The 22,433-nt window shown below is 38.3% G+C and overlaps 1 protein-coding gene across 1 annotated transcript in view; it reads left to right on the top strand.

Moving 5' to 3' along the window:
- Window positions 1-22,433, top strand: part of THEMIS (thymocyte selection associated) — a gene marked incomplete at both ends in the record, with an annotated part of 123,303 nt that overhangs the window by 8,500 nt on the left and 92,370 nt on the right. The window contains one exon of the mRNA XM_079781161.1: window positions 20,751-20,909. Coding sequence (XP_079637287.1) covers window positions 20,751-20,909 — 159 coding nt within the window. The remainder of the gene's footprint in view (window positions 1-20,750; window positions 20,910-22,433) is intronic.

Below are 22,433 nucleotides of genomic sequence, written 5' to 3'. Positions count from 1 at the left end.
ACAGAGAAGAGGAGAGAGGGATAGACAGTCGGAAATATCAATGAGAGAGAAACATCCATTAGCTGCCTCCTGCACACTCCCCACTGGGGATATGCCTCCAACCAAGGTACATGCCCTTAACAGGAATCAAACCTGGGACCCTTCAGTCTGCAGGCCCACGGTCTATCCACTGAGCCAAACCAATTTGAGAGTAAATACCTTTTCTGACAGCGCATTGGCTAAGCTCCCTGTAGGCCACCACTTGCAGTGTTCTTGGTAATTTGGGTTATAAGAATCCAAGAAGGTGATCTAGGGTTTTTCCACCACACTCTTGAAGGAAAAAAGTGAAGGTCCCTTGAGGGGTCCCAGATTGGAGAGACTGCAGGCTGGGCTGAGGGACAACATCCTCCCTGCCCCCCTTCCCGCTGTGCATGAATTTCATGTACTGGGCCTCTAGTGTTTTATTAAATAAATCTAAATTTGCTCTGTGTCAGTGGCATATGGTTGGGCACTAAAATGACTATCAGAATAAAATCTGGAAAACTTAAATATCCATTTTAGAAATATATATTGGAATCATACTGATTTGGTAATATGTAAAAATTACACTCATGACTACATTTTAAGGCATAAACTTGTTTTAAATGATGTTGAATTTTTTTGAACCATTTATCTAAGACTTGTTACTTCAGCTAATGTATAATTTGACTCCTAGAATGCCTTTAGACCATACACTACAGATCAATAAGTTACTTTTTCAATGTAATTAAATACTATATTTTAGAAATAAGAATAAAAATAGTTCAAGTTTTAAAACATACGATCATTTTAAAAATTTAGAGCATTTTGTGTGTATTTGAATGAAATAGTTTGTTTCCCTAAAATTTAGTTCAAACAGGCCTTATTTTAGGAAAATGCCCGAAATAGGTACATTAAGAACAAGCAAAAAAAGTTTAACTAAGAGTAATTTCAGCTATATTATTTTCAAAAACTGTAGGAGACAATAACTGCCAGAAAAATTTTGTGTTATTTACTGCAGTGCAGATGTTCTATAATGGGGACATTTTTGTACAATGGAGTACATTATGTATTTCTATAGTAGAGGATTTACACTTAATCATTTCTAACTCATTTGATGTTAAGTACCAAACTTGACTATTCAATACAAAGTTAAAAAATGGAGGGCAGCATATTTTTTGCATATAATCATATAAACATAGATTATTCATATATCTTTTTCATTAAATAAGTATACAGAAAAGATGGAGCAAGAGTTTAAATTAAAATTCTATTTTTTATTGGCTGCTAGATTTCCAGTGCTGTGAAATAGACATTTTGGTTAGGGCACTTAATTACCTAAATTCATTTTAATAGATACAAATTATTGGTCACTTATTTAATATGGAACAGCATTTATTAAAGGAAAGAAAATTAAAACTTTTGCCTTACATATATTATTTATATGTTTGTATGTTATGATATTAATACATTTTGTTAGGCATAACTAAATGAGTAAGTCTTGAAAATAGAAATGAAAGTAACTTCAAATAATGTGTAAAAAGTATGAAAAATTATTTTAAGAAATGTATATCTTTGATGCAATATTCAAACTCTTGAATTGAAAAACATTACATTTTAATTGGGTCATCTACTTAATTTTATTCCTAATAGAATTTATAATCATTGCACTTTTTAAAAACTAAGATTCTAGCAAAAACCGTGAGTTGAAATTTACTTAAATGAAATATACATTTTTCACATGAAATAATACTTTGTAAATGGGAATAGACAGTCATACATTAACAAGATGTTGTTATTTTAAATAAAAATAATTTATTAGAAATTGAGGCAAGTTTTCTCTTAATTTATATAATGAAATTAACTCTCCAATATTCTGATTCTTATAGAGACAAATTAGATCTCAAGAGCTTTACTCTAAGTTAGAAAGGTTGGTTTTAATGAGTCAGCATTTGTATCAGTTAAGGGAAGAACACCTGCCCCATAAAAGTGTGAATTTGAAACCACAGACCAAATAACATTTTTTTTTTTACTTTTCTATTGTCATCAGAAAAAGCTTAAAGCACATTTAAAACAATTTTTTCCAGAACTCCTGAAATAAAATCATGTGTTTTGAATTAACTCTTTATTGACAGAAACCCCTTTGATTTTGAACATTAGTAACATAGTTATTAATTTAAATATGTTCCTATGTAAATAGAGTGTATGTATTTATTACAGTAATTTTAAATCAGCAATGATATAGCATGCTCAAAGAGTTTATAAAAACTTGACAATTATGAAAATGTTCCAATTTCTCCCCCCCACACACATAATTTGTCCATTGTTTTAAAAAGTAATTTTCTACATTTCTAGTCAATCTACTCATTTTAGAATGAGACAACATTCTAGATAAATAAAACTAACCTCATTTTATAGAGGCAGAGACCTATTTAAAATCATGTTTTTATGCAATTATTCGATTCACTGATTATTAATAAAGAGAACACTTACTTGTTCTAATAACAGAATCAAAAATTATCTTTCTTGATATTTAATATAAGGAAGTAGATAAAAAATACAATGAACAAATAAATTTCTGAGTATATCCATTTATTCTGCTAACAGTGAGTGGCTGCCTAATACCTGGCAGTATGCTGAATTTGCATCAACCAAGATCATTAAGTCAATAGGGCCTTCTCAAAGAAGTCAAGGCTTCATCATGAAGTCAGACATAACGCAAAGATGTCATGTCCTGCTCTACATAAACACGTTATGTACCCACTCCTGGATTGATATAGTTTTCGTCAACTATAAATTTTCAGATAATGTACCTAAGGGAACACTTTTTTTTTAATCAATACAGAAATAACATTATTTTGAAGAAGACTTTTTTTGGACATTTAATAAACTACTTCCTATTGTAACACATGCTTTAAAGCTTAAATGAGTGCTTTAAACTACAGAAGACCGAAGAATGAAATTTTAATTTCTGCGGTCTCTTACTTGGAACAATAAGCCATTCAGTAGCAAGTTCTCATTAAAAATTTGACAGTGAAATTAACAACGGATAGGTGCCATTCATCTGACAAGTGACCTGTAGTTTTGCTTTTTTTATTGTTGGGCTTCATGCTGGTTGCTTTTCTAAACAGGTTCCTTTGAAAAACAAAGCTGAGTTATTCAAGTCAGCACCATGTTTTTTAAAAAAACCACAGGCTTGCTGCACAGTAAAGCTCAGCAGCTCCTATTTATTAATGTAACCCATTGATGAACATTAATTTCATCCTACTTATTAAGAAAAGCTACAAAAAATCATGCCAAACTTTCTGGAGAAAATGACTTTTATTGCAAACTGACCAGAACTAATTAGGTCTTTCACCATTGTTATTTTTTGTTTGTTTGTTTGTTTGTTTGTTTTGGTAGACATTAATAGCCTTCATTCCGTGGAAGCACGTGATCTTATGGAATGAAAGAAAACCTTAGATCAAAAGTTGCCAGGTGTAAAACATTAATTTGTAAGCAGGCAGGAATAGTTATATGCCCTGGGTGTCAACTTGACTTCATCCCAGCTGTTTGTCTGTTTAGATGCTCTGACAGCACATTGCATGGGAGGCTCATTAGAGACTTCTGCAGTAATATCCCAGCAGCAGGATCCAGTTACCCTTCTAGTTAAACAACAAAATTGCTTTGAATCAGCAGCTGAACCAGGGCTGTAAAGCATGGGATTTGTATTGGACTCACTAGATTCTATACCTCTTTGCAAAAACAGGAGCACCTATGTAATATTTGGAACTAATCAACAAATCAACAACACCATTCACTTCACCAATGGAGTCGTCATATTAATATCCATTATGGTAATAACACTTTTGTGTTAATAGGAAATAAATGTAGGTGATAACTGTGGTAGTTGTTTTAAGAGTATATATGGACCAGCCAACATGGCGCAGTGGATAAACGTCAACCTATGAACCAGGAGGTTGCAGGTTGACTTCCCAGTCAGGGCACATGCCTGGGTTTCGATCCCCAGTGTGGGGTGTGCAGGAAGCAGCTCATCAATGATTCTCTTCATCATTGATATTTCTATCTCTCTCTCCCTTCCTCTTTGAAATCAATAAAAATATCCTATATAATAAAAGGCTAATATTCAAATTGTCCCTATGGGCGGGAGTTTGAGCAACCGTTAGATGTGTGCTGACCACTGGTGGAGAACATGGTGGGCGTCGGCGACGTGGCGCTGGCAGCGGGCGGCAGTGGAAATGAGAGCGGGACCGCAGCAGGATGGTGGAGCAGGTGAGCAGGCGATGCCAGGCCAAGGTGGGTGTGAAGGGAGGCCCCAGCCAACAGACAGGGAAGGAAGGCCCCAGCCAGTGGCAGGGGCAGGTGGCAGGCAGCCGTCAGCCGCTAGGGACCCTACCTGTGCATGAATTTCATGCACTGGGCCTCTAATCCTACCTAATAATAGACAAATATGCAAATTGGCCATGCCTCCGCTACACCCAAGCCACGCCCACCAGGTCAAGCCACGCCCACCAGCCAATCAGGGCGAGTATACAAATAAACCAAACCAAGATGGCTACAGCCACTGAGAACAAGGTTTCCCAGGCAACAGAGGGAAACAAGCTTTCCGCCTGCCCTTGACAGGCCTAAGCCTCCACTCAAGCTACAAAGTTTCAATTATAGAAGGTAAACAAATTCAAACAGAATGGCGGCAGCCACAGAGCTGGAGAGACCAGGCCAGGGTTGCCCGTGGTAACAGAGAAAGCAAAGCTTTCCGCACACCCTGGCCGGGCTCAGGCCTCTGCTTAAGGCTACAAAGTTTCAATTATAGAAGGTGAATTAACTCAAACAGAAATGGCTGCCGGTGGAGCATGCAGGAGGCTTGGCTCCGCTACAGGCTACAAAGTTTCAATTGTAGAAGATAAATAAATTCCAGATACCAGTGCCTCCGCTTGGGTCGCCAGGGGGCGTGGCTGGCCTGAAAACCACCACAGGCCCTTTGCTCAGGCTGCCCCATGCCCCAAGGGAACCCCCACCCTGATCTGGGACACCCTTCAGGGCAAACCAGCTGGCCCCCACTCCTGCACCAGGCCTCTATCCTATCTAATAAAAGAGTAATATACAGATTGATCATCACTCCAAAACACAATATGTCTGCCCCCATGTGGTCAAAGATCCTGCCCCCATGTGGACACAAGATGGCCACCACAAGATGGCCAGCAGGGGAGGGCAGTTGGGAGGCACCAGGCCTGCAAGGGAGGGAAGTTGGAGGCGATCAACCCTGCAGGGGAGGGCAGTTAGGGGTGACCAGGCTGGCAGAGGAGGGAAGTTGGGGGCAAACAAGCTGGCAGGGGAGCAATTAGGCATCAATCAGGCTGGCAGCAGAGTGGTTAGGGGGTGATCAGGCTGGCAGGCAGAAGCGGTTAGGGCAATCAGGAAGGCAGGCAGGCAAGCAGTTGGGAGCCAGCAGTCCTGGATTGTGAGAGGGATAACCACTGGGATCGGGCCTAAATGGGCAGTCGGACATCCCTCAAGGAGTCCCAGATTGGAGAGGGTACAGGCTGGGCTGAGGGACACCCCCCCCTTCCATGCACGAATTTCGTGCACCGGGCCTCTAGTATTTTAATAAAAGAGTATATACACACTTCTAAATAACCTTTTGTGTGTTAACTCGTCATCTGGGTTTATATTTCTGATTAGTGTACTGCAAATGTTGGCATTTTCTTCATCTCTTTCCCAGGGCTATATGTTAAAATAATTGAACAACCTACTTATGTATCTCACTGTCTGCTGAAGTATTTTAAGTAAATGACATGCATATTATAATATTAAACATTTATCTTCACATGTGTCACAGATGCTCTATTTTTCTCACTTTTAGTGGAGCTGATTTATCCATAGAGTTGCTTTTCTTTTGTTTTTACTCTTATAGTTTTAACTAATCCTAAATTTGTGTGATTTTCCAGGTTGATACATATTGTCCTGACTTCTCTACCTATTTAGTGATTTGTAAACAGTAGTTCTCAAAGCTAAGTAAACTTTGGAATCTACTGGGGAGCTTTAAAAAAATACCCATTCCTGGGTTGTACCCTGGTGAATCTGATTTAAAGTCTCTGGAGTATAGCCCAAGAATCTTTATTTTTAAATAGTGCCCAATTAATTCTGATGCAGGTTGTTGGCAAATCGTTGTTTAAGAGAAACTGGATAGGACCATCTCTGCTTCCGGGTGGCCAATTGATTTTAGAAACGATATATCAAGACCTGAGCATGGTGTTGTCTTCTCAATATTTCCACATCTGAGTAAGCCATCATTCCCTGGGTCTCTCACTGTAGCTTATGGCAGCACATTTTAATTCCCCTAGTGTCCTTTGTTACCCTGTAAACTGCTCTTAGAACTTTCTTAAAACAATAGCACTATACTGCCTTAGGTTTGAATCCACTTTCCTTAAATTCTCTCCAACCACTGACTTTTTATTTTGTAATCAGATCATCTTGGAAAAACACTTGATGTCAGATAATCCTTTAACACATGTTAATTTGTTTACATCTGAAAAGTGATGTTTGTACTTTCTGGAATGCCCTTTTCATTAATATTAATAACCAGCCATCCAGATTGACCCTGTTGGGCCACAATCACACATCAACTACTACATATGTAAGACATTATACTTTAAGTTGTTTGTCACCGACTTCATTAGCATGAGAGGACAATCAAGGTGATACAAGGATGCTAAAATTACCCAAGCTCTGAAGCACATTGAATAGCAAAACCTAGGCTCTCATCTAAGTTTCCATTTTTTCCTTCTAGTAGATAAAAAGAAATGCTGTTCAATATAGTAGCCACTAGCCTTATGTGGCTATTTAAATTAATTAAAATAAGTACATTTAGAATTGAGTTCCTCAGTTAAATTAGTTACATTTCAAATGTGTTTGTTAGGTCACATTTTAATTATAATTATAATATGTCCATCATTGCATAACATTCTAAAGGACATTGCTGCTCTGGAGTTTTTCTGGAAGTCCCAAAGTTGGAAAGTGGCTCACAGCTTCTCTGGTATCAGTATAATCCACTGCCTCTACCTCTGTCTCTGCTGTCCTGACTCTCCTAAGGACTTACTGCAGTGTGGTGGTTATGAATTTTCCTCAGGATGTTTCTACTTTACCTTGTCTGCAAATGTTGCTGTGTTTGTCTCTGACTTTCTCAGTATGTCACTAGTGTGGAAAATTGCACTGTAGCACATACACACTTATGTATTTAAATTAAATTTTTGTTTTGAGATGATTGCAGATTCACACAAAATTGTAAACAATAATACAAGGAGATACCATGTAGCTTTCACCCAGTTTGCCTCCGTCTGTAATTATGATTAATTTTCTCAATAGTTCTAGTACTGAACCAGTTATTCATTTTATATTTGGTGAGTTGTGATATATTGTGGGTGTTTTTTGTGGGTGTTTGTTGTTTTTTCTTGAAGGAATTGGTTCATTTCACTAAAATTGTGAAATTACATATTCATATCCTCTGGATTTTTCCCCTCTTATTGGTATTTTGTGTCTTTTTCTTCTTCAGAGTTGCTAGTGGCTTGTTAATTTCATTGATCTTTTCAAAGAATCTTCTCTTTGCTTCATTGGTTTTTCTCTTTTTTTCTGTTTTTCTTTTCAAGTACTTGAAAAGGGATCTTAAATTATTGATTTGAGACTTCTGCTCTTCTTTTTAAATGCAAACATTTAGTACTATACAGTTTCTCCTCAGTATTTTTGTATCTATGTTCTACAACTTTGATATATTGTTCTTTATTTTCATTCAGTTCATATATATCTCATTAAATTATATATATACACACACACACACACACACACACACATATATATATATATATATATATATATATATATATATATATACAATTTATTTTTTTGTAAATATATTTTATTGATTTTTTACAGAGAGGAGGGGAGAGGGATAGACAGTTAGAAACATCGATGAGAGAGAAACATCAATCAGCTGCCTCCTGCACACTCCCTATTGGGGATGAGCCCGCAACCAAGGTACATGCCCTTGACTGGAATCGAACCTGGGACCCTTCAGTCTGCAGGCCGACACTCTATCCACTGAGCCAAACCAGTTCAGGCTATAATTTATTCTTTAAGTTATCTTTCAACCACAGATTATTTGGTTTGGAGAATTTTGTTACCTTTATGGTAACAATTTTTAGTTTAATTCATTGTAGTCAGAGAATACTATGATTTAATTCTTCAAATCTGGTGAGGTTTGTTTTATGGCACAAGATATCTCAGTATATGTTCTGGTGAACACTTGTATATTTGTTGTTAGGTATAGTGTTCTATAAATGTAGATTAGATTTCACTGTTTAATGGTGTTATAGTTCTATATACTACAGTCTAGTATGTTTATCAGTTGAGAGATGAATGTTGACATCTTCAACTATGATTGTTAATTTATCTAATTCTTCTTTCAGTTATATCAGGTTTTGCTTTACATATTTTCTACCTCTTGTTTAGTAAATACACAGTTAGGATTATACCACATCTTCTTGGTAAATTTACCCTCTTATCATTATGTAAAGCATCTCTGTTTCTAGTAATTTTTTTTTTACTCTGAAGTTTACAGTATCTGACATTAATATAGCTACTCCTGCTTTCCTTTGATGAATATTTGTCTGATATAACTTTTTTCTATCCTATTCCTTTCAATCTTCCTTTGTTATTATATTGAAAGTGAGTTTTATGTAGATAGCATATGTTTGGTTCTTTTTTTTTTTTTAAATCCTCACCAGAAGATAGATTTTCCATTGATTTTAGAGAGAGTGGAAGGGAGGTGGGAAAGGGAAGGATAGAGGGAGCGGGAGATGGTGATGGGAGAGGGAAGAGGGGGGAGGGGAGAGGGGAGAGGGGAGAGGGGAGAGGGAAGAGGGGGGAGGGGAGAGGGGAGAGGGGAGAGGGGAGAGGGAAGAGGGGCGAGGGGAGAGGGGAGAGGGGAGAAGGGAGAGGGGAGAGGGGAGAGGGAAGAGGGGAGAGGGAAGAGGGGGGAGGGGAGAGGGAAGAGGGGCGAGGGGAGAGGGGAGAGGGGAGAAGGGAGAGGGGAGAGGGGAGAGGGAAGAGGGGAGAGGGAAGAGGGGGGAGGGGAGAGGGAAGAGGGGCGAGGGGAGAGGGGAGAGGGGAGAAGGGAGAGGGGAGAGGGGAGAGGGGAGAGGGGAGAGGGGAGAGGGGAGAGGGGAGAGGGGAGAGGGGAGAGGGGAGAGGGAGATGAGAGAGCCACATCAATTGGTTGTCTCCTACATGCAGCCCCACCTGGGGCCAGGGAAGCTGCAACCCATTAGACTATTTACACTGAATATTACTACTGGTATGTCAAGGCTTAAATCTGCCATTAAGTCTTTTGTTTTCTGCTTGGTTTTTGTTTTTTATTTCTCTGGGAGGGGGGGTGCATTGCCTCATTATTGCCAGGTGGGGTTAGAAGTCCAGGTTCCCCCTTCAGCCTTTGTTGACACCTAAAGGGGAGGGGATGCCCTGTTGATTAGAGCGTGAGTACTGGTTCCTCACTAGCCCTCCTTTCATACCAGCCTTGTTTGGAGGACAGGAGTGCCTCATTACTGGCCTTCACTAACACCTAGTGCTAAAAGTACTAATATTTTACTAGACATCCTCTGATTTCACCCCAGTGTGGGGAGGAGAAAAGGCACCTCAGTACTTCTGAGTAGGGGTAGAAGTCCAGACTCCTCACTGGGTTTTCCTGATGGGGGTGGGAGCTTATTACTGGCTTACAAAGATGCAAGTCTTGCCCTAGCCAGTTTGGCTCAGTGAATAGAGTAACAGCCTTCAGACTGAAGGGTCCCAGACTCCATTCCAGTCAAGGGCACATACTTTGGTTGCAAGCTTAATCCTTAGTGTGTGTAGGAGGCAACCAATCGATATGTCTTTCCCACATTGATCTCTCTCTCTCTCTCTCTCTCTCTCTCTCTCTCTCTCTCTCCCCGTCCCTCCCTCCCTCCCTCCCTCCCTCCCTCCCTCCCTCCCTCTCTTCCTCCCTCCCTCCCTCTCTCTCTCTCTCTCTCTCTCTCTTCCCAACTGCCTTCCACTCTCTATAAAATTTAAAGAGAAAATATTCTAAGATGAAAATTAACAAAAACAAAACAAAGCAAAAAACAATCAAACAAACAAAAAAACCAAAACACAAAAAATGCACGTCTCATCTCTCAACTCTACCTTTTCTGACACCACCCCAGCAAGGGGTGGGTGAGTATTTTATTACACACATCAAGGGTGGAATTCTAAGGGCTCTCACTCAGCCTTTCCTGGTGTGGGTGGTTGTGGAACCAGGTTTTTTTTTCTGTGGTTTTGGCTCAAGTAGAGTGATTACTGATAAAAAGTTTTCTGTCCTACTAGACCAGTGGTTCTCAACCTTTCTAATGCCGCGACCCTTTAATACAGTTCCTCATGTTGTGGAGACCCCCAACCATAAAATTATTTTCGTTGCTACTTCATAACTATAATTTTGCTACTGTTATGAATCATAATGTAAATATCTGTGTTTTCCGATGGTCTCAGGCGACCCTGCTAGCAGTTCTCAACCTGTTGGTTGCGACCCACAGGTTGAGAACCACTGCACAGATATTTATATTACGATTCATAACAGTAGCAAAATTACAGTTATGAAGTAGCAACGAAAATAATTTTATGGTTGGGGGTCACCACAGCATGAGGAACTGTATTAAAGGGTCGCAGCGTTAGAAAGGTTGAGAGACACTGTACTAGACTGTTCCTTTCCTGCTCCTTTGGCTAGAGAGAACAACATTTTAATAAGACTTCTCTGGAAGCTTGAGATTAATAGACTGGAACTCAATAAATATTTGTTAAATGGTTTAATAAATAAATATTATACAAAGGTACTATTCATGGGCACCAGAAGACCAGGTCCTTTCTCCTAATATCATGCAATTTTCTTTCATAGTAATTATCATTTTGTAATCACATATTGGTATGGTTTTTTTATTAATATCTTTTATTCCAATATATTAAAATTTTCATGAAGGTAAAATTATGTCAATAGACTTCTCATAGTTCTGTTGTTTGGCACAAAGTATATATTCAGTTAATTTGTTGAATAGATAAAAAATGAGTAAGTCAATAAACAAACAAATAAATAATGTGACTTTCAAGGCTTCTTTCTAGATGACTATAGAGCTGTATCCTTGCCTGGTATAATGGTTACTTCTCAGCTATCCTCCATATGAAAGAATGCAGCTGATCTTTTCTATTAGGGATGCTCCTGGACCACTCATCCTAACTCTTTAAATTATGTCAGACAAAGACACACAATAGAAATATTTGTTTGGCACGTGGAGTAAACAGACAAGGCAGCTTGCCACCATAGGTCACGGGCCAAGGCCAGAAGTCATCCCAGACCCACCTGAACTAATCACTTAAAGGAACGAGAAGTTAAATATGTTGACAAACTTATAACCCACATGTGGCTAATATTTATTAAGCCCTAAATACATGTCAGGTGCTGGTCTAATCACTTAAAATATGATTATTTTCTTTGATCCTCAAAATAACTATTTGAGGTAATATTACTATCCTCATTTTAAAGAAAAGGAATTACTATTTTACAAATAAAGTAATTGCCTGAGGTCACATCTATTAAATGTAAATCCTGAATTTGAACCTGACACTAGAGAAGGCATTCTTACCTGTGATTTATACTTCATTAAATGCCTAGGAATGAATGTAGAGAAGAAGTGTGTGTTTATGCATGTGCCTGTGTGTGCAGTATGTTTAACGGTTTTGTCTCTTCAATGGAGATAAAGATCAGCCCTGAAATCCCATCCTATGATCTCAACCTTAGCAACAGACCTCCTATCTTTGGTGTTTCAAATAAAATATATATATTTCCCCCATAAGAGAATGTAAGACTTATAGGCACAGTGTAACCTAATTTAAATCATGAAATATACATCCATTCCCTCAACTTTTGAATCAGTGTCTATTAGCTGCCCCTCTATGTCTGTTCTCTCTCTCTTCTGTAATAACAGGTGATCCAGCTGTGAACACAGCTGCCTAGCTAAAGATGATATCACACAGCTCTCTTAAAGCTTAATGTGAACACTTGATTAAGTTTTGGACAATGGGTCGTGAAAGTATTTGAAGTGGGAAATTTCTATTGCGTGCTGCTAAAACAAAAGGAGTGTTTCCTCCTCTTCTGCATCTCTCTTTCTTACTAGCTGAAATTCAGACGTGATGGTAGGAGTTGCAACAGCCACCCTAGAACATAAGACAAGGTCTCGTGTTGAAGAGGCCAGAATAGCAACATAGAAAAAAGCTGGCTGCTGTGAAGATTTCATATAAACTCTGACAAGCTACCACTGAGTTGTTACTTGAGAGAGAAATAAACGTATTTTTGTTTAAGCAACAATTGTTTTGGTATTTGTTTCAGCAGCTGAATTGGGGTTCTTGGGATGGGTTCACAACCATTCATTATTTTGTTTCTCAAAACAGAGAAAGAGTTGTGACTCAAACATACCAATTAATATTACAGAGACATTGCTTGGCTAAGCACAGCTGCATTCAACCCAATGGTTGTGTCTAAGTTTACCCAAGAACAACAATCCTATCTAATAAAGAGGGAATATGCTAATTGACTGCCACACCCCCACAAAGATGGCGGCATCCACAGCCGATAAGGAGGGAATATGCTAATTGACTGCCATGCCCTCAAAGATGGCGGCGCCCAGTCCCCTCAGCCCCGCCGGGGCAGCAGGCGTGCGGCGCGGCCCAGCCTCCCCTGTGCGCCTGCCTCCAGAGTCTCCCAGTCTCCTCAGCGCCCTAGCCGCCCAGGGCCGGCCCAAGGTGCAGGCAAACCTCGGATGGTGGCTGCTCAGCCACCCAGGGCCGTTCGAGGCTCAGGTAACCAGGGCCAGCCAAGCCTCGCGCTGCTGGCAGTGGCAGCAGCAGAGGTGTGATGGGGGCATCGCCTTCCCCTGATCACCAGGTCGCCTCCCACCCCGGAGGGCTCCCGGACTGTGAGAGGGGGCAGGCCAGGCTGAGGGACCCCCCCTCCAGTGCATGAATTTTCATGCACTGGGCCTCTAGTGGTTTATATAACTAAAAGAACTCTTCAAGTCCCTCATCCCACAAAATGAAAGAAACAGTATTTAGAAAGGAATAGTGAAATCTTTTTTCATTTAATACAGAAAACCTTTTTTTTAATTACCATCAGTTCTATCAATGATCACAAAAACGTAGGTAGGCTTAGCTATAATTCTTTGTGCCTGGTATTGATGGCCACTAGTTTACTTATTTTTAGATAGCTGCCCTGGAAAAAGAGTGATGGATTAAGAGAGTCTGTATTCTGCCAGATTTCTTTTAATTAAGACTTTTGGAGTAAATTAGCCCAATCTGAGGATTAAAATATTTAAAAATAAATATCAATCAAAGGGGCTTTAAAAATGCAAGATAAGTCATAGTGTAGGATTAGACGGGAAATAATTTATACCTGCCATGCCCTCTTCAACCAATGGATAGTCACCTGGAACTTTATGTTGAAGAGGATTAATAGGTCTCATCTGGATTCGGCTGGAAATGTCCATGGATGATTAGTGATGGGAAGGAAAAATGGTAGAATATACTCTCTGTCATGGAAAATAACTGATGCACTAGTTAGATAGAACTCATTGAATTCATTTCCTAGGGGATTCTACCTGTTTGTGGTTTGGACTTCAGTTTGTGTAGGTCTAACAATTCAAAGCATCCGGGGCCAATTAGGCTCAAGCACTGCCTCATACAACTTAGAAGAACAAAATGTACAAATCAGAATGCTAATGAAATAATTTGCAATTAGAACTATTACTGTCAAGTCGATTAAAATTCCTGTCTTTTAGCCAGGGCACCTAAGGTGCTGGTGACACTGAGATAGATGATTTAATAATATTGATTAAGACTTTGTGTATAAAGTTATAACTTTCCTTTTTTCAGAGTGTTCAAATGTTACTCTAATCTCTAACTCCCTCAAACTAGGTCCCATTTCCCTGCACTGACTGGGGTCATTCATTTGTAATGAATGCTTTAGGGAGGCCCTTCTCCAGCTATCGATGGTGAAGGTCCAGTTTATTTTCTTTTCCCAATCTATCACGAACTGGTACTTTATTAAAATACAATAAAAATAAAATTTTATAGCCCTAGCTGGTTTAGCTCAGTGGATAGAGCATCGGCCTGCGGACTAAAGGGTCCTGGGTTCGATTCCAGTCAAAGGCACACGCCCAGGTTGTGGGCTCGATCCCCAGTAGGGGGCATGCGGGAGGCCAATCAATGATTTTCTCTCATCATTGATGTTTCTATTGTTCTCTCCCTCTTCCTTCCTCTCTCAAATCAATAAAAATATATATTTTAAAAAACTTAAAATTTTATAAAAATTTAAAAATAAAGACATAAAAAACACAAACATTTTTATTATTTAATTCAGTGGGCATTAAACAACTTCAAAATTCCTATGAATTTCCAAGCCTTTACTCTCAATTTTTAAACTATATTTCATTTTATTTCCCTATCAATGTTCAGATATAACTCTCTGAGGTATATGCAATATCTAAGTAGTTGAATCTACCTCTAGTAAAGCTGAAAACTTATTGTTTCATGTTTGCTATTTTTTCCCTGCCTTCTAAAGAATAATCATACCTATTTATGAGGAGTAAAGATACAACTCTGCTAGCAACACCAATCCGATGTGGTTTTATAAACACTATAAAACAATAGCCAGCAAACTTTGCAAGTGTAATTTCTTAAGTCCTTCAAACTATCTCAGATTATTTCATTTCACCCTCAAGTGCAGCAGTATAAAAATGGTCACAATAGTTGCAAAGTGACAAACTTAAGCAGATATTCATATTGTAGAATTACCTACTCTAATGTTCCTTTTCTGGATAATTCATGGCCAACTACTCGCACATATGCTTGTACATTTGATACTAAATATGCCAAATGAAGATATAACCCATGCCAAAGCCTTGGGTTGACTGTGCTTTAAACTGCTGATGTAGAAAGACTACTACTATCCTACCTAATAAAATGGTAATATGTAAATTACCATCACTCCGCTACGCCCACGATTGGGCCAGTGGGAGGCGCAGGGGGCGGGACTCGGGGTGGCCGGGGTAGCTGATTGGGCCAGCGGGACGCTGAGCTCGCGTCGCCAGCGGCGTGAGCTCAGCGTCTGCGCCATGGCCGTGCTGCAGAACAGAAGGGGCCTCTGGGACAGCGAGTTCACGTCCTGCCCCGGGCCATCAAAAGCGGGGGAGCTGGGTGCCTGTCTGCTCCGGCACCAGGCCTTTCAGAGGCCTCCACCACGCCGGAGGCTTCCGAAAGGCCTGGTGCACCAGCAGACAGGCACCCAGCTCCCCCGCGATCAAAAGCGAAAGCGTGTAGGGGACCCTACACGTGCATGATTCAATCATGCACTGGGCCTCTAGTATTCAAAATAATTTACTGTGATTTTACAGTAAAGCTAAGATATAATTCAACATTCGCTAAGAATCTACTAAGTGACAAAAACCGGGTTACTAACAGTGTGAGTGAGGTCAAGTATAAATATAGCTAAGAGATATTGCTTCTCCAGGAACTCATAATAAAATCTAAAATATACATACTATCAATGGTTAGAAAATAATGCCCTACTAGCAGGCTGTGATCATAATCACCTAGGGTCTGTAATGGAGATACATGCAAAGTTCTATTAAAGCACAGAAGAGGGAATTAATTCTCACTCAGGTGTGGGGCTCAAGGAAGGCTTTGACGAGGAATATGCGCAGAATCTTTAGGATTGATTGATTGATTGATAAGCTGAACCTTTGGGATCAGTTTACAAGCTGATGAGGAGATAAAGAGACAAGTGGCCTGGTATGGCTGAGGAAGGGGTGGAGAGCTGTGGGAATGGGTGCATCTTGAGTTCTGGGAGGAACAAAACCAAACCTCTAAATAATGTGTTTCCTCTGCCCTGACTGCCATACAGTTTTAACTTTGTAGAGAAAACGGAAGAAAATCTATTGAACCAATTGTTTTGGCTCTTATTAGGTTATTACCGTATTGCTTATATGAATTGTCAAATAAGGATGAGCTCATAAAAGGATATTAATGTGTCATTTCTATTGAGCAAAGTAGCATTAGAGAAGGTGATTTCAAAAGCACAGGGCTCTTTCATTACAGCCTTCAGGGGCGATGTTTGATCACTGAAAACAGGCTGCTTTGTTCCAGCTTACTCTGATGTTTGGCATTATCCTGAATACATATGCTCTGACTTGGAAAGAATCATCTGTAAAGATTTAATAGATTTGCATATTCAAAGTGCATGTCCTCTTAAAATGAAATAAAAACAATTTTAATATCTATATCTATATCTATATATATATATATATATATATACATATATATATACATACAAACACTTAGTTCAGACACACATCTCAGCAAATTTTTAATAGGCATTTATACATATTATGTGTGCTTGTCCTGAGATTATGAAAGTTGGCTAATTTTTAAATTAACCATTTTATATTTTTACTGAGAAAAAATATATTTTAAGAGACATCGTATTGATGATATAGTATAAGACCCCCCTTTAAGTTTCAGGTATGTTCTTGTCACCTATCATGAACATAACTTTCTAGTGTTGGGCAAATTAGAAATTGCAAAGAATTAAAGATAAATATTAAAGATTATTATTTTCATGAGCTTCTATTTTTTTTTTTATGACTGAAAGAAGTGATTATTTTTCTAAAGGGAAGACATGCTTGGAAAGAGACCTAACAAGTCAGAAGATTTTTGTATGTTGTGTGTTGATAAAACTCACAGAATTTTCTCCTCACAGAATTCTCTGGCTTCTATTTCCTGTAAATTGTTATGTAATCCCACATAAATTCATATTTTAATTTTGAATTCCCATGGAGTCTTTGAAAAGGATGGCATTCCAAAACAGTCAGTTTGATATATATTAGATCTACAATTAGACATTCATTGCATTGAAGTTAAGATCAAAAGACTTCATCTAAAATGGAATAGGTTACATTATGTTCTATTTTATTTTTTTAAATATATTTTTATTGATTTCAGAGAGCAAGGGAGGGAGAGAGCAATAGAATCATCAAAGTTGAAAGAGAATCATTGATCGGCTGCCTCCTGCACACCCCCTACTGGGGATCAAGCCAGCAACCTGGGCATGTGCCCTTGACTGGAATCAAACCTGGGACCCTTCAGTCTGCTGGCTGACATTCTATCTACTGAGCCAAACCAGCTAGGGCACATTATGTTCTATTTTATGTGACAAGGGAAAGTCTTACCATATCACTTTCCTACTTAAAATCTTTTCCTTTTCTTTTTTCCATTTTCAATTTCCTTTACCTTAATGGCACTGAATGCTTCCTCTTACAGGGCATGTTCTTCCTTCCCTGGTTAGTTCTCCAACAATCTCAGAACAGAGACTATTTCAGTTATAAATTTGTTGCCTTGACCAGTGATTTCCAAGTGTTAATGTGCTTATGAATCACCTGAGGGTCTTGTTAAAAATGCAGGTTCTGATTCAGCAGGCTTGGGGTCTGACCAAGTATAACAAGTTCCCATGTGATGCCATAGACTAGATTTTGGAGAGCACGCACCTAGATACATATGACCTCTCATTAAATTGACATTAGTTCCTAGACCCTGATAACTGAAAATGTAGATTCTTTTATTTGAGATTGCTTCAGGTTTTTATTGGCCTTTTTGTTTACTGATTATTTCATAAAGATGCTGCATGAGCTAGACTCTCTCTTACTTCTCCAGTCTTCTTTCTTACCACTTCCCATTCTTTATATTTGAGACCTAACAAGCTACTTGAAATTTCAGAATGTATCATATTTCAGTACCCTTTCAAATACTATTTCCTCTGCCTGTCCTGATACCTTGTGAGGCTTTCTTTAAAACAGCCCAGCTGTTATCTCCTCCAGGAATCCTTCCCTAATCTCTTTCCCATGTAATTTCTTAATTAAATATCTCCAATATCCTCCCACAATGCCCTGAATTTTCTAAATTATATCTCTCTAATAATCTGTTGCAATATCTGCTTATTTGTTCCCTTCAAAACAGTGCTTCTGTGGGGGAGGAGAGAGTATGCATTTTATCTTAGATGCCTACTGTCAATCACAATGCCTAATGCATAGTAGGTTTTAATGAAATAAGTTGAATAAATGAAGAAGGGAAGTTGATGTGTTATAGTTATGCAGTAATATAATGCAATATTTTCTTTCATAAGGCTTAAAATTGAATTGGGAGTAATAAAAACTAAAGTCATAAAAAGTTAAGTACAGGATGAGATAATACTGAAGATGTAAAACGTTAGTATGTGATTAATTGCCAAATGAGGATCATAGAAATTAACTATTCTGAATTCATTGGAGGAAAATGTCACCGTGGATTTATTATTTTTAATATTCCATCTTGTTCTACAAAGGACTTGTGATGGCTGACAACACTATGTATTGGAGTTAATGAAAAGTATGAACATGTAGTTAAGGGAGGAGTATAAAAAATAGAGAAGTTAGGGAAACACATACTAAACTTGAGAATCAGATACACTAGCATGTCTGCAAAAGTAGTTCTTACTAAATAATGAACAGTAAGTTTGGTATGCTGGATTTTCATTTTGACTCTCTACTTGGGAGGTGACTTCTGTGTGGGCATCAGCCCCTCCCTTGTCCTCCGCCTTCTGACTGAATTTGGCCAGTGAGGTGACCTGGCAGAGGATCAAATGGAAGGAGAACAGTGAGATCAGGATTTTTATTTTCTTGTGTTGCCTAGAACTGACTGTGCCTCTGTGTAAATTGCCCCTTTATTAAAACCTTCATAAATTATTTTAATGGGAGTGTTGCTCCGATTTCTATTGAGATTCTGATACAATTGCAGAGTTGTTTAAAGCTAGATTGCATGTCAGTCTTAAATTTTATCATAACTGTTAATGCTATAAAAGTGTTTTAGGTGCCTGCTATGTAGCAGGCAAGATTCTAGGAGGAGGGGCTTCCATAGAGAAAAATTCAGAAGATAAAAACAAACCTAAAATGCTGTGTTTATACTATTTACATTTTAGTGTGATAAAAATGAAATAAATCATATTGGAGGTAAGGAAAAAATGATATGTTTTAAGCCCTACAGTTTGGTAATTTTTATTTACATCAACCTTTAATTTATTTACTGCTTAACTGTAAATTGATAATATCCCAGAGATGTAGTTTTTGGGTTGTTCTCTTTTTAGTAGGGGTAGATTATCCATAATATTTTTTTCTCTTCTGTTTTCTGATGCTCATCATTTGACTGCATGTTCTTCCTCCATGAGGAGATCTAAAAGGAAAATAAATGAGTGGAAAGCTTAGCTTTAGCATCCTATATAATAAAAGGGTAATGCCGGAGGCTAATTCCAGCATGTCATAAATGCAAGAAGTTTCATCAAAAGGTTGATGGGCTTCTATATTCAGCAGGGCTGAATACATGTTATTGCCTACTGGAATAGCTGAAAGCATTTCCCCAAACCTGAAGATCTGCATATATTATTGCCTGTTACCAGACAGCTGAGGGCATTTCAATTTACATGTTATTGCCTCCTGCTGGCCAAACAGCTGAACAGCCGAGGGCATTTTCCCAACCTGACAATGCCTACTGTATACTAAACCCTATCTTTGATATGTATATCTACTTTTCTATAGGGCAAAATGAGGGAATAAAAAGAGCCCTGGGTCCGGAGATAGAACTTAGATACTACAGCTAAGCTTCCTCTGGCTCCCCAAAATGCCTTCCAAATTCATATTTCTTCTCTAGCCTCTTTATTAATTTACACACAGCCCTTCTCCAGATTCCTGAACCCTTCTAGATGCTGGAAAACACCCCAGCAGGGTAATATGCAAATTGACCGAACAGAGGAACGACCGGTTGCTATGACATGCACTGACCACCAGGGGGGGCAGATGTTCAATGCAGGGGCTGCCCCCTGGTGGTCAGTGCGCGCTGCCTCCTTGGACTGTGAGAGGACACAGGCTGTGAGAGGGCTCCTGGACTGTGAGAGGATGCAGGCTGGGCTGAGGGACGCACCCCCCCCCCAAGTGCATGAATTTTGTGCACCAGGCTCCTAGTCTATGATAAAAAGTTTGTTAGGAAGGAGACTGAAATCCTGAACTAAAATGAAATTTTCCAGTTTATCTGGATTGGTCTGCTTGTCAAAAATCAAGAGATAAAAATGGGCATAAGTCTTATATTCATGATGATGAAGAGAACCAGGTCTAAGAAATAGATATGATGCTCTTGCTATAAAGCCCTGGTGTGCAGACCCTCTGTCTTTGGATCTTAGATCATATTATAACCTTGTTTGCAGTACTTATTTAGATCATTGTTGACTCAGATAAGCTTAATTCTGTGACCCTACAGAAACAGATCATAAATCCCAATAAAGACATGTTTGTAGTTTGACCTTGAAAAGATGAGCTAAAGGTGCTGAGGAAATCATAAATTCAATTTACAATAATAACAAAAATAAGATTTTACCTTGTCCAGTGGATAAAGTGAAAATCTAATATTTTTCCTGGTACATGTTGTACATTTTGCCAAGCTTGATTGAAGTCCTCTTTAGTAGGTAGCTAAGAGAGGAACTGCATAAAAACACGTGGTATAAGGCTTTTGACTCCTACCTTGTTCTTCAAGATTTAATTCTTTTTTAAGAGCTGCTTTCACTCTTCTTTTTTCAGGTTCTGTTTATGAAATGTTTGGAAATGAATGCTGTTTGTCAACAGGAGAGGTGATTAAAATTACTGGCCTCAAAATTAAGAAGATCATAGCTGAAATTTGTGAGCACATTGAAGGTAGTGAATCACCACAACCATTTGAATTGCCTATGAATTTTCCAGGTACAGTATATTGCAACCATTTCTCATTCGTAAAACTGCATTGCTAATAGATATATACATCTATACAATTGCAAACAATGAAAAAGTGGTAGTGTTTCTTGTTCACTCTAGGGCAGTGGGTGAAAGAATCATAATTCTTATAGTTCAATGATTTTAAGAACTAATATAAGGCAAATATTTTCTTACCATTTTAAATAAACATCCTTTACTTAGGACTAAATATTTTCTGTTGACAAATATTTGGTGATTTTCAACTATAAGCAACACTAGCTATACTACATAGATAAATTAAAGAATTCAAAGATATATTTTCATAAGTCATGTAGAACTAAATATACATGGGTGGGCACAAGTAGGTCTATAATTGTGAGTACGTGAAACAGTTTATTCTTGTATTATTATTTACTAATTATTATATTTCCCATATGAATAACTATAAACTTACTTTTGCCCACTGCTGTACATTAAACACATTGACCCACTTTATTCCCATTGCCATTATTCTAGCTCTCTGGATCACTGCTAAACTCCCCTGCTGATCTTACTGGCAAGTCTAGCTGCTTTTCTTTGTCTAGTTAATTCTACTCAGCCTTACAAAATTACTCCAAATATCATGTCTTCTGGAAGACTTTTTCTGACCATCTAACCTAAGCTAGAAATCCCTCTTCTATGTTCTCTTAGTATATTGGGCACCAGAGCATTCACCTTATTTTAAACATGGGTGGGCACAAGTAGGTCTATAATTGTGAGTACGTGAAACAGTTTATTCTTGTATTATTATTTACTAATTATTATATTTCCCATATGAATAACTATAAACTTACTTTTGCCCACTGCTGTACATTAAACACATTGACCCACTTTATTCCCATTGCCATTATTCTAGCTCTCTGGATCACTGCTAAACTCCCCTGCTGATCTTACTGGCAAGTCTAGCTGCTTTTCTTTGTCTAGTTAATTCTACTCAGCCTTACAAAATTACTCCAAATATCATGTCTTCTGGAAGACTTTTTCTGACCATCTAACCTAAGCTAGAAATCCCTCTTCTATGTTCTCTTAGTATATTGGGCACCAGAGCATTCACCTTATTTTAAATATTGATGACTTTCTCTTTTGTATTATTCTCTAGACCAAGGGTTGTCAAACCTTTTAAAAAGGGCCAGATAGTAAATTTTAGACTTTGCTGCCAGTTGGTCCCCATCACAACTACTACATTCTGATGTTGTAACATAAAAGAAGCTCTAGATACCAAACCAAAGAGCATGTTTCAACAAAAATGTCTTTATAAAAAGGTGGTCAGAAGAATTTGGCCTGTGAATCATAGTTTGCTGACCTCAGCTCTAAACTAAAATTCCTTCACAGATAAAATATTACATAAGGGACTTTGTCTTTCTAGAAATAAGCACATTTTCTGGCACAGAGAATGTGCTCAATAGTTGTATATTGAATGAATGATGAGTGGAAGAAAAAACTCTAATAAACATTTACAATATAATGTGATTCATGGTATAGTGGACGTATGTA

Source organism: Cnephaeus nilssonii, assembly GCF_951640355.1.
Source record: "Cnephaeus nilssonii genome assembly, chromosome: 9".
Taxonomy (NCBI): domain Eukaryota; kingdom Metazoa; phylum Chordata; class Mammalia; order Chiroptera; family Vespertilionidae; genus Cnephaeus; species Cnephaeus nilssonii.
Note: the sequence above shows the minus strand (reverse complement) of the source record. Positions and strands in the feature narration are given on the sequence as shown.